The 17,471-nt window shown below is 43.7% G+C and overlaps 1 protein-coding gene across 2 annotated transcripts; it reads right to left on the bottom strand.

Annotated features, from left to right (window-relative positions):
- Nucleotides 1-167: 167 nt before the first annotated feature.
- LOC129857333 (melanocortin-2 receptor accessory protein 2A-like) lies at nt 168-12,629 on the bottom strand. 2 transcript variants are annotated; one of them, XM_055925465.1, is made up of 4 exons: nt 9,839-12,629; nt 9,473-9,625; nt 8,769-8,868; nt 168-3,348 (listed from the first exon to the last, which is right to left on the bottom strand). In XM_055925465.1, exons 1-4 carry the CDS (start codon nt 9,921-9,923, stop codon nt 2,847-2,849), a joined length of 840 nt encoding a protein of 279 aa, XP_055781440.1. In that variant the 5' UTR covers nt 9,924-12,629; the 3' UTR covers nt 168-2,846. The 2 variants fall into 2 exon arrangements, with proteins under 2 accessions (XP_055781440.1, XP_055781439.1); XM_055925464.1 differs by having other exon boundaries at nt 9,769-11,423.
- Between the last annotated feature and the right edge of the window lie 4,842 nt (nt 12,630-17,471).

The raw sequence follows: 17,471 nt of genomic DNA, 5'->3' as shown, positions 1-17,471 counted from the left end.
ATTCAGTGCAGATAAAGGGGAGAAGACAAGGAGAGGGCAGATTTGGAAGCAATTCACACAACCTTTAGGAGAACCCATCATTGTGCTGAACAATCAGGTTATTTATTTTTGCAGATTTGTATTTTTATACTTGATCATTGGAATTTATTTTAAGTTATTTAATGCATGTTAGAAAAATAAAGGACCTTTTTGTATATTTTTTTCCTGTGTGTGTTTTGAATTTGTAACGTGTGTTCAGTAAAGCACACAGATGAAACATCTCAAAGGTGACTAACTAATTATTCAAATTCATACATTTTGAAATTGGCCTATTGTTATCCCCAAGAGGATTGTTGCTGTTGACCCCAGTTGTGGGTTGTTGCTACACATTAGCATATCATCAAATATGTATTATTAACATGTATAACTTTTTTATTTAACCAGGCAAGTCGGGTAAGAAAAAATTCTTATTTACAATGACGGCCTACCGGGGAACAATGGGTTAACTGCCTTGTTCAGGGACAGAACGACAGATTTTTACCTTCTCAGCTCGGGGATTCGATCCAGCAACCTTTCGGTTACTGGCCCAACTCTCTAACCACTAGGCTACCTGCCGCCGTATTAGCATAACATCTGACAAGAAATAAGTGGCTGTAGTTATTCATGGCAGTGAAGCATTTTGTAAACCCAGCCCAGGTGTCTCCTGTAAACCCAGCCCAGATGTCTCCTGTAAACGCAGCCCAGGTGTCTCCGGTAAACCCAGCCCAGGTGTCTCCTGTAAACGCAGCCCAGGTGTCTCCGGTAAACCCAGCCCAGGTGTCTCCGGTAAACCCAGCCCAGGTGTCTCCGGTAAACCCAGCCCAGGTGTCTCCTGTAAACCCAGCCCAGGTGTCTTCTGTAAACCCAGCCCAGGTGTCTCCTGTAAACCCAGCCCAGGTGTCTCCTGTAAACCCAGCCCAGGTGTCTCCTGTAAACCCAGCCCAGGTGTCTCCTGTAAACCCAGCCCAGGTGTCTCCTGTAAACCCAGCCCAGGTGTCTCCTGTAAACCCAGCCCAGATGTCTCCTGTAAACGCAGCCCAGGTGTCTCCTGTAAACCCAGCCCAGGTGTCTCCTGTAAACCCAGCCCAGGTGTCTCCTGTAAACCCAGCCCAGGGGTCTCCGGTAAACCCAGCCCAGGTGTCTCCGGTAAACCCAGCCCAGGTGTCTCCGGTAAACCCATCCCAGGTGTCTCCGGTAAACCCAGCCCAGGTGTCTCCGGTTAAGCCAGCCCAGGTGTCCCAATAATAATATTAGGTTTATTCTTCCCGATTGTAAAGGAAACTGCATCAAACACAGCAGGGATTTTAAAGTTCTACTCAAGTCTCCTTTTCAACTCATTTACTTAACAAAAGGCACATCTCAATAGGTGGTCCAGGTAAGTCATTATATAGCACAAATGGGGGGGTTTGGCCTTTCCTCTTTTGTTCTCTATTGCTACTCAATTTTTTCTCAAGCAAGGGGAGGCTGATGACATCACATCAAACCAACTCCTTGAATGCAATACTACTGTCTAAAAAACAGCATTTTGCTCAATGTATTTTAGTGTGTACTTTACTGTATTTATACTTGGGATAGCACTTTTCAAAAGGGAAAATTAAAAACAAATTGCTGGAGGACGTCTTAAAATCCTGTAAAAACGATAATAGTGAAACAATCCATCACTTGTTATCTTCAGAATTAGAGAACTTTACTATATTTCGTGGTTCCAAGGTACTTTGAAATGGTTATATGATGAACACAATCAGCTGGCGTTTAAATGGTTTTATTAGTCACAACCTTCTATAGACTTGGCAGACGAGACCTTGATATGACATGTAGGTAAAGCATTGACAGGAGCAACACATGGTATATAAAAAGTAAGGTATATAACAGTTCTCGTGATTAACAGGTGTGCTACAATTAGTACAGAACAAGCACGACATTCAGACGGCTGTTGAATTGAAAACCCAAGAGAAGAGTCTTGCCTTTCTGGTACATTTTGGTTGTTGTATCAAATTCTCCTTGCCTCTTCTGTTGTCTCCATCCCCTTAACTGATTCCTGCAAGGCCTCCACCACTATACGGGGGGACCGAGTGGCGCAGCATCACTACAGACCCAGGTTCGATTCTGGGATGTATCACAACAGGCCGTTATCGGGGGTCCCATAGGGTGGCGCACAATTGGCCCAGCATCGTCCGGTTTAGGGGAGGATTTGGCTGTGGTAGGCCGTCATTGTAAATTAGAATTTGTTCTTAACTGACTTGCCTAGTTAAATAAATAAAAACATTCAAATCAACTTGATGAAGCTGGACTTCCAGTTTAGCGTCGAGATGTGACGTCACAAGTTCTGGCTCTGCGTAGGCAACCTTGTTGACATAAAGATTAGAAAAGTAGCTCATGTCACATATGTATATTTAAATCTATTGGTAGTTACTGTAGGAGGATCCATAATAATCCAGAATGTCCTCACAATGAAGGTGGTGTGAGAAGCTGGAACCACAGCCTAATTAGGAGAGCTTGCACTGTACATGACTGGCACAACACAGAATGTTAGATTAGGACCTTGACACAACTCTCTCTATATAAGGCTGAGGAGTCCTGTGATGTCCTCATAATTATCTATAATGTCCTAACGGAGGTGGGTGTGGGAAGTAAGCAGGACCCTAGTCTATTGTGTGATGGGAAGGACAGTCCGTCTTCTGAAGGGCACTAAGTGGCCGATGACACTGCCCCTCTAGGGTCCTGCTTACCTGCTGACTGGTTCCCCCAGTCAATCGTGTGAAGGACCCCATGGGAACGACACTACCCCTCCAGGATGATTGGCGGCACCCCAGGAAGTAGAGAGGACCTTAGTCCATCATGTGATGTGCACTGTGAGGCCAATGACGCACTCCCTCCATGATGATTGGCGGCTCCCCCAGCAGCAGATCGTCCGCCCCCAGGACGGAGCAGTGCTCGGAGTTCACAACGTTAGGGATGTTGAAGTGGGACAGGGACATTGCCTCTCTGTGGTCAGTCCGGTTCCCCCCCAACATGGCAGCCCCTTGCAGGGCACGGTTGACACCTACTTCCATCCCCACCACCACCCCCTCCTCTGGGCTGCCTGACCTGCCTCGCCCCGGCCCCTGGACAAGCCCTCCTCTGGGTGCTCCCACAACTCGTGCCCCAGCTCTAGGCCTCGACCCCTCCTGGGCCTGTTCCTCATTGATGTAGCAGTGGAAGAGGGAGCGGCTGAGAGAGGAGTCCAGTAAGGGGCGATGGAGGCAGGGCCGGTTGTCAGGGTCTGCAGGGGGGCGGAGGTCCTCCACACAGCTGGTCAGACGAACACGCTTCTTACAGGGCTCAGCTCCTCTAGATGGGGGACAGTTGAGGACCAGGAGTGTATTAGAAGAGAAATAGGTGTGACTACCTCACAATTAAAAGTGAAAACCATAAACTGCCTTAATCAGAATCAGGGAGGACAGGGAGAGGGAAGAAAGAGACATGGATGGTAGGTAAAGGAGGGTATCATGTATTCCCTTTTGGGGAGTATGACTCTTCATTCATGCTCAAACAAACAAGTCTTTGGATTGAATAATCAATGCATGTTTAGAAAAAGCTGTGTGTTGCGTGTTCCGTGAGCTAATTCTGTGTATATTGGCACTCGTGTATATTGGCTCAACACCATATTTCTATCCTCTTAGCAGGTGTCTTTGTTTTTTGGGTTTAGCTCAGCTCAGTATATAGCTGCATTAAAGCAGGCAGAGAGCGAGAGGAAGAGAGAAAGCTGAGTAAATGGATGTCATGGCGTTGGACTAGAGCAGTGGAGCACTGTGATCAGCAGACCTGGGAGGTTAACAGGCTTAGCCCTGTTGGGGCCCCTTGAGGCCCCCTGACCTCCATTACTGAACACAGCATGACAATTTGCTCCTCTACTCATCAGTTTTCACATTCACTTAGGGCCTAATAGGCTGTGTTTAGACAGGCTGTCTAATTGTTTTTTTTTTGCCTGTTATTGGCCTTTTGACCAATCCTATCAGATCTTTTCACATCAGATCTTATTCAGAGCTGATCTAAATGATAAAATGACCAATTAGTGAAAATCAGAATTGGGATGCCTGTCTAAATGTAGCCATAAAGAAGAGAAGCCTGATGTGTTCTCAGCACACCCATGCACGCACGCACGCACACACACACACAGGGCTACAATTGAAAATGCAAGACTTTGAGGGAGACTGATGGTTATCATTTAGTCTTTCATTTGTTGTTATAGTCACACACACAGAGACAGATTTCCATCCTGCGTGCTGTGCTGTGGTCCTGCAATAGATAGAGCCTGGGACGTATCAAGGTAGAGCAGCATGCAGATCAGTCACTGATCCCTGCAGGCTGTTTGTTTTCATCAGCAAGCCAATGAGGTCTGTCTGGAAGGCAGTGAGGTCTGTCTGGAAGGCAGTGAGGTTTGTCTGCAAGGGATCCCAGAGCTGAGCCTCAGCTGAGCCTGGCAGAGATCCACTCCAGAGGAACAGATACATACAGACTCAGGGGCTCAGCAATCTGGCAGCTAATGAGAGAGCCGTGGCCGCTGCCACACACACAGGGATGAGGGTGCTTCAGAGAGCAACATAAAACGTTCACAGGGGAAAACTGAGCTTAAAGAAAGAGTCAGCTTAGAGAGAGTTGAGAAAAGGGAGAGTGGTAGAGAGAGAGGGGATGAAGCTCCAAGAGAAATAGAACTCAGACACCGCATGCAAACAGACTGCATCATCACATTGCCGTACGATAATTTCTATGCAATTGTTGTAATCTATGCATGGCATCACCACAATCAGAATCACACAACATGGAAGTTTTATGAATGATCTTCCAGCCACATGCCAGGTGTGTGTAACAACAGGCTACACCCCCACAACTTTATTATAAACAAAATCACCAATAGCAATATATGATACATAAAACATAATTGGTAAAACTTTACTTGACACCCAGCGTCATTACAGGTTATGACACGGTCATAACCATGTCATAATATGTAATAGCAGCTGACATAACTAGTCAGAACCTATTATAATATGATCATAACACTGTCATGACACATATATAGACCTGTTGTGATGTATATTGTGTTATTTTATGGCTGGTTATGACACCTACATAAGAGTGTCAAAACCCACAAAACCTACCACACAAAGCAAAACATTCCATTACACCATAACCTACAAGTCAACAGTGTCAATGATATGTATACAGTACAGTACCAGTCAAACGTTTGAACAGATGTACTCATTCAAGGGATTACTCATGCCAAGAGTGTGCAAAGCTGTCATCAAGGCATAGGGTGGCTACTTTGAAGAGTCTCAAATATTTAATATATGTGGGTTTGTTTAACACTTGTTTGGTTACTACATGATTCCATGTGTTATTTCATAGTTGTGATGTCTTCACTATTATTCTACAATGTAGAAAAAAAAATAGAAAAAAATAAAGAGAAACTCTTGAATGTGTAGGTGTGTCCAAACTGTTGACTGGTACCGTATATATATTTCTTTATTTATGTTGTTAAAGTATCATTGTAATTGCACACACATTGATGTCAGACATGCACCTACCCCAATGCTCTGTTGATGACGAGGATGAAGTCAAGAGCAGGTTTCAGGGGCAAGAACAGACCCCCTCTTTTTGACTGATGACTGATAGAAGGGCATGTACGTGATAGTCTTATCTGGCTTATATGATTATGATCATAATGCTTCTTGACTTTGTCATGACATTTATTTGCTACAAGTTATTTAAAATGATGAAAAAAATATGACTGTAAAGAATTAATTTCAACAAAAACAAAGGATTTAAGAAAAACTTTCAAATGAAAGGGAACTTTTTGGCATGGAAAAAAACGAATTTGAATAAATGTAGGTTTTCACACTCTTATGTACAGTTGAAGTTGGAAGTTTACATACACTTAGGTTGGAGTCATTAAAACTCATTTTTCAACCACTCCACACATTTCTTGCTAAACTATAGTTTTGGCAAGTCGGTTAGGACATCTACTTGTGCATGACACAAGTCCTTTTTCCAATTGTTTACAGACAGATTATTTCACTGTATCACAATTCCAGTGGGTCAGAAGTTTACATATACTAAGTTGACTGTGCCCTTAAACAGCTTGGACAATTCCAGAAAATGATGTCTGGACAATTCCAGAAAATGATGTCATGGCTTTAGAAGCTTCTGATAGGCTAATTGACATCATTTGAGCCAATTGGAGGTACCTGTGGATGAATTTCGAGGCCTACCTTCAAATTCAGTGCCTCTTTGCTTGACCTCATGGGAAAATCAAAAGAAATCAGCCAAGACGACAGAAAAAAAATTGTAGACCTCCACAAGTCTGGTTCATCCTTGGGAGCAATGTCTAAACGCCTGAAGGTACCACGTTCATCTGTAAAAACAATAGTATGCAGGTATAAACACAATGGGACCACGCAGCCGTCATACCGCTCAGGAAGGAGATGCGTTCTGTCTCCTAGAGATGAAAGTACTTCCGAAAAGTGTAAATCATCCCAGAACAACAGCAAAGGACCTTGTGAAGATGCTGGAGGAAACGGGTACAAAAGTATCTATATCCACAGTAAAACGAGTCCTATATCGACATAACCTGAAAGGCCGCTCTTCAAGGAAGAAGCCACTGCTCCAAAACTGCCACAAAAAAAGCCAGACTACGGGTTGCAACTGCACATGGGGACAAAGATCGTACTTTTTGGAGAAATGTCCTCTGGTCTAATGAAACAAAAACAGAACTGTTTGGCCATAATGATCATCGTTATGTTTGGAGGAAAAAGGGGGAGGCTTGCAAGCCGAAGAACAACATCCCAACCGTGAAGCACGGGGGTGGCAGCATCATGTTGTGGGGGTGCTTTGCTGCAGGAAGGACTGGTGCACTTCACAAAATAGATGGCATGATGAAGAAGAAAAAGTATGTGGATATATTGAAGCAACATCTCAAGACATCAGTCAGGAAGTTAAAGCTTGATCGCAATCTTCCAAATGGACAATGACCCCAAGCATACTTCCAAAGTTGTGGGAAAATGGCTTAAGGACAACAAAGTCAAGGTATTGGAGTGGCCATCACAAAGCCCTGACCTCACTCCTATAGAACATTTGTGGGCAGAACTGAAAAAGTGTGTGCGAGCAAGGAGGCCTACAAACCTGACTCAGTTACACCAGCTCTGTCAGGAGGAATGGGCCAAAATTCACCCACCTTTTGTGGGAAGCTTGTGGAATGCTACCCGAAACATTTGACCCAAGTTAAACAATTTAAAGGCAATGCTACTAAATACTAATTGAGTGTATGTAAACTTCTGACCCACTGGGAACGTGATGAAAGAAATAAAAGCTGAAATAAATCCTTCTCTCTACTATTATTCTGACATTTCAAATTCTTAAAATAAAGTGGTGATCCTAACTAACCTAAGACAGGGACTTTTTACTAGGATTAAATGTCAGGAATTGTGAAAAACTGAGTTTAAATGTATTTGGCTAAGGTGTATGTAAACTTCCGACTTCAACTGTAGGTGTCATAACCAGCCATAAAAAACACAATATATGTCACAACAGGTGTAAATATATGTGTCATGACAGTGCTATGACCATATTATGACAGGTTATGAGAAGTTATGTCAGCTCTTTTGACATTATGACATGGTTATGACCGTGTAATAACACTGGGTGTTAAGTGATGCGTTACCACATAATTACAGAAAATTATAAACATCATAAACTTCGATCTTGTACTTTTTCAAGTAAATGTATTGACCTGTCAAAAAATGTCTTGATGCTATCCCATAAACACATAGTTGAAAGCTACAGATTTGCACTGTCTTCTGTGGTTAATCTGCTTCCATTCCTGAGATTACACAGCAAAGCAATGCACAAGTTGGATCCAAAGTATGTGGCACACTGCACACACCGACCGCAGACTAGTTCGGCAGATGAGCTGCAGCGGTGTGGCTTGCCTACCATTGAAATGAATGGACTTCCGCCGGAACGCATACAGATTACCGCAGTTTGTTTGCACAAGGCTAGAGAGAGAGATGAGGGGAGTGGGAGAGAGACAGGGCACGGAGGGAGGCAGAAGAGAGGGACCACCAAGGGAGAGATCTCTGACTGAAAAGGAGAGAAAGAAGGATCGAAGCAGAGCTAATAGTAAGAAAAAAGAGGGAGCTGACGGAGAGCGAGAGAGAGAGCACAGTGTGCAAATGAGACATATGCTACAACCATGGATACAAGGGAAGAGGGCTGCTAATAATTAGAATCCTTTACTAAGATGGCATCAAACATCAGAGTGCACTGAGACTGGGAGGGAGAATTGTCTCATTTACAGAGAGGACAACCAAGAGACACTCTGAACCAGGCGCTCTCTGTGGTGCTGAAGCAGAACTAACCACAGCCTGTGTAAGGCTCTGCCACTAACACGACTGGTGCTGTCCACGGTGCTGAAAAGAAAGTACCACAAAACTTGGAATATGAACAGCCACACTGCCAATGTTATTTACCTGGTGTGATAAATAATTGGGCATGCTAAGAAACTGTCTGTGCTGCTGAACCACCACTAATAAGCATGGTGCTATCCATGGACCTGAAAAGCACCATGAAACTTGGAACATGAACCAGTCACACTGTCTGCCATTTACCTACCGTGGTAAATAATTGTGCACATGTTAAGAGGCACTGGATTGGTGGATTGCTAAGTAATTCACTTGATTGACATGTGATGGCTGGTTGATAAGGAGACTCACTCTGGATGTGGGGCTCCTGTCTTGGTGAGAAGCGTCAGGACAAAGAACATGAATATGACAAAGACAGCCAGGCCCACCCAGAAGCCTATCACGATGGAGTCTGCAACACAACAAGACTTGATTGACAGGTCAAATACATGTTTTAGTTCCAATGAATAGTAGGTCATTATATCTATAGAATGACAAAAACAACAGTATTTTAAGCACAATGAGATGGAGAGAACTATGAAAATGTATTATGATCCAAGTGTCTAGACTGAGGTGACATTGATTGGTGCATGTTATCCTAGAGGAAAAAGAAATGTATTGATTGTGTGTGTCTGATGTTAAAAGGCTGACACACATTCAGGCCTAAACAAGGAACCCCTTTACTCAGACACTCAGCATTGACTTGCTTTTATTTCTCTGCAGGGTTTACACTCTAAGGCGGTTCCCCCTCCTCTCTCTCTATAGCTCTCATAAACTACACACATACCCTCTACCTATTTGTCATTATGAAGACTATCGGCTATACTTAACTTTAACTTCTAGCCACAAATATGATTGTGATGCAATGAGCCATGGCAATTCTCACGCATAAATATATGCACACGATTTAATCCCAGTTCACTTCTACAATAAAGTCATGCATGCGTAACGCAGAGAAGATGGGTGAAAGGGGTGGAGGGGCAGCACGGGACTGTAAACTGAGATCCTGTACTTACATCGGTGCGCTTTGAGTCCCTCGAACGAAACAGGCTCATCATCGTCGTAATATTCATACGTCCACTTGTAGTCCGGGTCCGGAGCGTTTCCGCCTGATAGATTTGAGTGGTTAAACTCAGACATCTCCAAAAAGATCCAAGAGCGCAGGCGGACTAAAAACAACAAAAAAGGCGAACGTTAAATACAACACCGCATTGTGCCAAACAATTTCAAGTAATGGTCATCAGTAGATGTGCAAAATTCAGTCATTGGACAATGTTGGTGCCGTGCGTGCGCAGTGAGACAGGTTTATTACCCCACACCAATCTTCTTATTTTTTAATCTAGCGAAGTAGGCGAGGATTTCTGAGGTATACTAAACTTCACCACACGCAGCTGTGCCCTTACACTGCGCGCTCTCTCGCTCTGTCTCTGGATTCGGAACGAGGGTGTGCCTCTCCATTGACATCATCTTGAATTGCTTTCGGACTCGCGCGCTTGGCTAGGATGCGCAGAGCAATAAAGAGTTGGAGGGCGGTTACATGGAGGGCGGTAGCTAGGATATGTAGCCTACACTTTTAGAAGAGGGACTGCGACGTGGAGTGATCTTATCACTATCCATCAATGAAAATATTTATGCAAAGGCACTAGTGGCTTTTAAGACGTTGTGGATCTGTGTTTTAGAATACTGTCAATAATCCATTATGTTCAAAGGTCAAGCATACTCTATTTTATTGTCACGAAAACAGAGTGAAATTAAAGCAGCAGAATCCAGGCTATTATTCATCTAAGGTTAAACACGTAATTAATCAGTGAATGTTTGAAAAGGGATGAAGAGACATTTAATTATTCTCTCTTTGTTCACCATTGTCTTATTTAAGGATTAAATATTCCGCAGGCAGTGAAGATTAACTGAATTGATGCACAAGACACTATACAAGCAAGGGCTTTTGAATATATTAATTCAGGATCGGTGTTCCGTCCACGTAACAAGAACATTTCCCAGGACATAGACATATCTGATATTGGCAGAAAGCTTCAATTCGTGTTAATCTAACTGGACTGTCCAATTTACAGTAGCTATTAGTGAAATAATACCATGCTATTGTTTGAGGAGTGTGCATAGTTTTGAACTTGAAAAGTTATTAATAAACCAATTAGGCACATTTGGGTAGTCGTGATGCAACGTTTTGAATAGAAATGCAATGGTTTATTGGAGCAGTCTAAAACTTTGCACAGCCACTGCTGCCATCTCCTCTCCCCTGTAACTATTCCCCAGGTCATTGCTGTAAATGAGAACGTGTTCTCAGTCAACTTACCTGGTAAAATAACAGATAAATACATTTAGTGGACAAAATTTAAATTGCAACTGGGCTGGAATAATATATTATGGCCTTTCTCTTGCATTTCAAAGATGGTACCATTTTTTTTTTTAAATGGTTGGTTTTTTCTTTGTATTATCTTTTACCAGATCAAATGTGTTATCTTCTCCTACATTCCTTTCACATTTCCACAAACTTCAAAGTGTTTCATTTGAAATGGTATTAAGAATATGCATATCCTTGCTTTAGGGCCTGAGCTACAGGCAGTTAAATTTGGGTATGTCATTTTAGGCAAAAAATTTTTTTAAAGGGGCGGAACTTTAAGCTGAATATTTTGAGCTGAAAATGGAACAATCACTTTAAAATTGGTGTAGGGCTATCATTGTAGTGCATGTAAAAGATGCACAAAATATGACAATTTGAAAAAGATCAATCTAGAAAAAATTATGTTAACACTGGGTGAACTCACATTGCAGTTACAGTAATATAGCAATTTTCACTTTGGATGGCCTCGGGCTGATCATTATAGTACACATTCTTATCCCTGAGGCATCATGTCCATGCCTCTAATTGATCACCCAGAGGGTCAAGACTAAAGAGAAATCCCTATGTCTGAAATGATCAATAGCCTACCTAAGCAACGTCTCAAAGTTAATGAGACATTTATCAAAGCAGCCACGTATTTAAAAAAAACACAATTACTGTAGGCAATATGAAAGATACAATTAGTAAATGCTCTGGTCCCCTTTTACAGTTAAATTATGCCAGCAGATTATTGACTATATCTGGCCAACATGGCTATACTGCATGTGTGTAACCCTGTGTGATCTGCTGTGTGAATGGCAGGTCAGGTGTGCTGTTCTATTGAGTCATCCTTCCAGACCTGCAGGCCAGTGTTTTAGCTCTTATTAACCAGAGCTCAGGGAACACAACACACACACACGCACACTCTGCTACAGCGAATTGGACCACAGGACAACGGTACCATATAATTGTACAATGCACCAGGGATATAGATCTGGTAGGTACGCCCTGAGCTGAATATTTAATTAGATTCACAAAAAAAATGGTGTCATATAAACTAGTTATAGACTACCATGCTTGTTAAATATGACCTTCAGGAGAACACATGTGGATCAGGGTTTTCAGTGCCGTTCTGATACTCTTTCATGACCGATAGCACAGAGAATGATTGCACTTTTCCTTTGTTGATTCCTCAAGGATCATGGCCAGTTCCCTCAAAACTTGGTCATGCCTCCATCTGAATTTGCCAAGGGAGAGGACAACAGTGCACCATGTTAAAACATTCTCCATGGTACCAGGTTTGTTGCAGAGAGGGGTGTTTGGGTTTTCAGTGAGGCCCCACCTGTGTAAGTTAGTGAGGGATGGGAGCACATCATAGACAGATCTTAAAGGGAACTGGATTCTGGCAGGTTCCATCCTCCACAGCTCATCCCAAGAAACTCCAGGCTCCCAACCTCACTGCTCTGTTCCTCCATTTGCCTGACTTCCTGCTGCACCAAGTGCCTCATTTCAGGGGTGTTGGCTTTGGCCCAGCATGTGGTTTGTGTTGCTTCAAGGCCCTGTCTTTATTGGCAGATGTTCCCCATTTTTTGCTAGCAGCATACCACCCTGCATACCACTGCTGGCTTGCCTCTGAAGCTCAGCAGGGTTGGTCCTGGCTGCTCTTTGGATGGAAGACCAGATTCTGCTGGAGGGCCAGTACGAGGCACTCTTTCCTCTTATCTAAAAAAAATATCCCAATGCCCCTGCCCTGTGTAGGGTGCCATCTTTCGGATGGGACGTTAAACAAGTGTCCTGACTAACTGAGGTCACTAAAGATCCCATGGCACTTATTGTAAGAGTAGGGGTGTTAACCCTGGTGTCCTGACTATATTCCCAAATCTGGCCCTCATACCATCATGGCCACCTAATCATCCCCAGCTTCCAATTGGCTCATTCAGCCCCCCTCCTCTCCCCAGGTCGTTGCTGTGAATGAGAATGTGTGCTCAGTCAACATACCTGGTAAAATAAGGGTTAAAATGCTTCAGCCTGTTTTGACGGCTGAAGCACCACTTTCTTTGTGTCCTGAACTCAATAATGGCACCTTGTATCTTCAGGTCTTGGAGTCCCTGAGGATCATCACCAGCCTGGCCTTTACCACTTTGAATTCTACCAGTGATGAGATTGGTAGTTGTAGCTTTGCTATTCTACTGTACAGACCCACACATGAGAAGCTCAGGGGCACGCCAAGCCATCTGCGTAGGTCTCGGTTCACAATTCTCTCTAGTGCCTGTTGTTGATGAGGTGACCTTGTACAGGGTTAGTGGCCAGGTTATTTGGGGGAGGACACTGTGCTGGTACATCCAGCACAGTGTACATGTGGATTCTCTGTCCAGTAGGGTCTAGTCAAATAACTTTCCCAGGCACTTGATGGGTTATTGACGATTGATGGAATTTCTTCTTTCTGGATCGTCACGCTGAACCTGTCTTTGTCACCTTTCCTTATCACCATGCTTCTCCATTTGCAAGGTTTATTAATCAAAAGTAAAACATTTAATTTAGTAAAAATGTTCAAGCATTCAGCATAGTTAAACATAATTACTGTCAGTTATTGTGAATCATTCTTTGCAACACGATACATTTAATAAACTGTTGAAATTAGATTATTTTTAGTTCCTGTTTCTCTGTACAGAAAGAACAAGAAAACCTGCTTTAGCTATAGACCCATCATTTTAAGTGTTTCAGCAAAGCCTCTCTCCCTCTCCCGCTGGTCACAACTGCACTAAGCCAGAGGGGGAGTTGTGTCATCAAAGACCTAACTCAGTGGGAGGAGGCCTCAGGAGGAGTAAACCTTTCTTGTCTCCTGATAAAAGCTGCTGTTGTGTGGAACTCACACAGTGAGGGGATCACAATTAGATGACAAATGAAGCAGGGATCAAGCTCCACATCGCTGGGGAGTGGTGGTCGTGCACTTCAAAATGATGAATAATTCTGTGTGTAATAGTTCACATGAACTCATGTCCAAAGTGGATCAGACATCTCAATAAAGGAAGCAGCTCAATAAAACATGCATCTGGTCTAATGGAATCTCTCTAAAGATACTCTTCTCTTCTCCACTATGTCACATCAGCTGTACGTTGGAGTGGACGGATCTGGGAAGCACTAAGCTGAATGTTAAGGGGCCAGTATTGATTGATTGATTTGCTCAAGAACAAACTTCTCTCCAACCCAGAAAAACAGATATAATTCACCATTGAAGTACCGGCCATACCATAAGCTATATTTACATGTTCATTGCTACATTGTTTCCACATTGCAGCAGAGAGAATGAGCCTACAAGGTTGACGCCTGGAGCAGTGATAAAAACTAATGACATTTAAATGAGTTCTAATTAAATAAAAAGGATGTGAAGCACATAAACTAAAAAGTTAGGATAAATCAAATCAAATCAAATTTTATTAGTCACATACACATGGTTAGCAGATGTTAATGCGAGTGTAGCGAAATGCTTGTGCTTCTAGTTCCGACAATGCAGTAATAACAACAAGTAATCTAACCTAACAATTCCACAACTACTACCTTATACACGCAAGTGTAAAGGGATAAAGAATATGTACATAAAGATATATGAATGAGTGATGGTACAGAACGGCATAGGCAAGATGCAGTAGATGGTATAGAGTACGGTATATACATATGAGATGAGTACTGTAGGGTATGTAAACATAAAGTGGCATAGTTTAAAGTGGCTAGTGGTACATGTATTACATAAAGATGGCAAGATGCAGTAGATGATATAGAGTACAGTATATACATATACATATGAGATGGGTAATGTAGGGTATGTAAACATTATATTAAGTGGCATTGTTTAAAGTGGCTAGTGGTATATTTTTACATAATTTCCATCAATTCCCATTTTTAAACTGGCTGGAGTTGAGTCAGTATGTTGGCAGCGGCCGCTAAATGTTAGTGGTGGCTGTTTAACAGTCTGACGGCCTTGAGATAGAAGCTGTTTTTCAGTCTCTCGGTCCCAGCTTTGATGCACCTGTACTGACCTCGCCTTCTGGATGATAGCGGGGTGAACAGGCAGTGGCTTGGGTGGTTGTTGTCCTTGATGATCTTTATGGCCTTCCTGTGACATCGGGTGGTGTAGGTGTCCTGGAGGGCAGGTAGTTTGCCCCCGGTGATGCGTTCTGCAGACTTCACTACCCTCTGGAGAGCCTTACGGTTGTGGGCGGAGCAGTTGCCGTACCAGGCGGTGATACAGCCTGACAGGATGCTCTCGATTGTGCATCTGTAGAAGTTTGTGAGTGCTTTTGGTGACAAGCCGAATTTCTTCAGCCTCCTGAGGTTGAAGAGGCGCTGCTGCGCCTTCTTCACAACGCTGTATGTGTGGGTGGACCAATTCAGTTTGTCCGTGATGTGTACACCGAGGAACTTAAAACTTTCCACCTTCTCCACTACTGACCCGTCGATGTGGATAGGGGGGTGCTCCCTCTGCTGTTTCCTGAAGTCCACAATCATCTCCTTTGTTTTGTTGACGTTGAGTGTGAGGTTATTTTCCTGACACCACACTCCGAGGGCCCTCACCTCCCTGTAGGCCGTCTCGTCGTTGTTGGTAATCAAGCCTACCACTGTAGTGTCATCCGCAAACTTGATGATTGAGTTGGAGGCGTGCATGGCCACGCAGTCGTGGGTGAACAGGGAGTACAGGAGAGGGCTCAGAACGCACCCTTGTGGGGCCCCAGTGTTGAGGATCAGCGGGGTGGAGATGTTGTTACCTACCCTCACCACCTGGGGGCGGCCCGTCAGGAAGTCCAGGACCCAGTTGCACAGGGCGGGGTCAAGACACAGGGTCTCGAGCTTGATGACGAGTTTGGAGGGTACTATGGTGTTAAATGCTGAGCTGTAGTCGATGAACAGCATTCTCACATAGGTATTCCTCTTGTCCAGATGGGTTAGGGCAGTGTGCAGTGTGGTTGCGATTGCGTCGTCTGTGGACCTATTGGGTCGGTAAGCAAATTGGAGTGGGTCTAGGGTGTCCGGTAGGGTGGAGGTGATATGGTCCTTGACTAGTCTCTCAAAGCACTTCATGATGACAGAAGTGAGTGCTACGGGGCGGTAGTCGTTTAGCTCAGTTACCTTAGCTTTCTTGGGAACAGGAACAATGGTGGCCCTCTTGAAGCATGTGGGAACAGCAGACTGGGATAAGGATTGATTGAATATGTCCGTAAACACACCAGCCAGCTGGTCTGCGCATGCTCTGAGGACGCGGCTGGGAATGCCGTCTGGGCCTGCAGCCTTGCGAGGGTTAACACGTTTAAATGTTTTACTCACCTCGGCTGCAGTGAAGGAGAGCCCGCAGGTTTTGGTAGCGGGCCGTGTCAGTGGCACTGTATTGTCCTCAAAGCGGGCAAAAAAGTTATTTAGCCTGTCTGGGAGCAAGACATCCTGGTCCGCGACGGGGCTGGTTTTCTTTTTGTAATCCGTGATAGACTGTAGACCCTGCCACATACCTCTTGTGTCTGAGCTGTTGAATTGCGACTCAATTTTGTCTCTGTACTGGGACTTAGCCTGTTTGATAGCCTTGCGGAGAGAATAGCTACACTGTTTGTATTCGGTCATGTTTCCGGTCACCTTGCCCTGGTTAAAAGCAGTGGTTCGCGCTTTCAGTTTCACGCGAATGCTGCCGTCAATCCACGGTTTCTGGTTTGGGAATGTTTTAATCGTTGCTGTGGGTACGACATCGTCAATGCACTTCCTAATGAACTCGCTCACCGAATCAGCATATTCTTCAATGTTGTTGTTGGACGCAATGCGGAACATATTCCAATCCGCGTGATCGAAGCAGTCTTGAAGCGTGGAATCAGATTGGTCGGACCAGCGTTGAACAGACCTGAGCGCGGGAGCTTGTTTTAGTTTCTGTTTGTAGGCTGGAATCAACAAAATGGAGTCGTGGTCAGCTTTTCCGAAAGGAGGGCGGGGGAGGGCCTTATATGCGTCGCGGAAGTTAGTATAACAATGATCCAGGGTTTTACCAGCCCTGGTAGCACAATCGATATGCTGATAGAATTTAGGGAGTTTTGTTTTTAGATTAGCCTTGTTAAAATCCCCAGCTACGATGAATGCAGCCTCAGGGTGTGTGGTTTCCAGTTTACAAAGAGTCAGATAGAGTTCGTTCAGGGCCATCGATGTGTCTGCTTGGGGGGGAATATATACGGCTGTGATTATGATCGAAGAGAATTCCCTTGGTAGATAATGCGGTCGACATTTGATTGTGAGGAGTTCTAGATCAGGTGATCAGGATATATAGGATATTGATGGGATATATAGGATATATATGATATTGCTAGAATATAAAGGATATTGATGGGATATATAGGATATTGATAGATATAGGATATATAGGATATTGATGGATATATAGGATATTGCTAGATATAGGATATTGCTGGGCTATATAGGATATTGATAGATATAGGATATATTGATATGAATCAACACACTCATTTGTATTTTCTTTCAGCTACACTACAGTGAATGGAGGCTTGTAATGCCCAACCAAGATCAATATATGCAGCAGCAGTTATTGGAGGTGGTGACAGTGAGTAATGTTAGTGGTGGTGGCAGACGACAGATAGTGAGTGCCACTCCAGTCTCAAGCACCAGTCTGTGTGTCAAGTACTGGTATT

This window comes from Salvelinus fontinalis, chromosome 6 (genome assembly GCF_029448725.1).
Source record: "Salvelinus fontinalis isolate EN_2023a chromosome 6, ASM2944872v1, whole genome shotgun sequence".
NCBI classification, from domain to species: domain Eukaryota; kingdom Metazoa; phylum Chordata; class Actinopteri; order Salmoniformes; family Salmonidae; genus Salvelinus; species Salvelinus fontinalis.
Note: the sequence above shows the minus strand (reverse complement) of the source record. Positions and strands in the feature narration are given on the sequence as shown.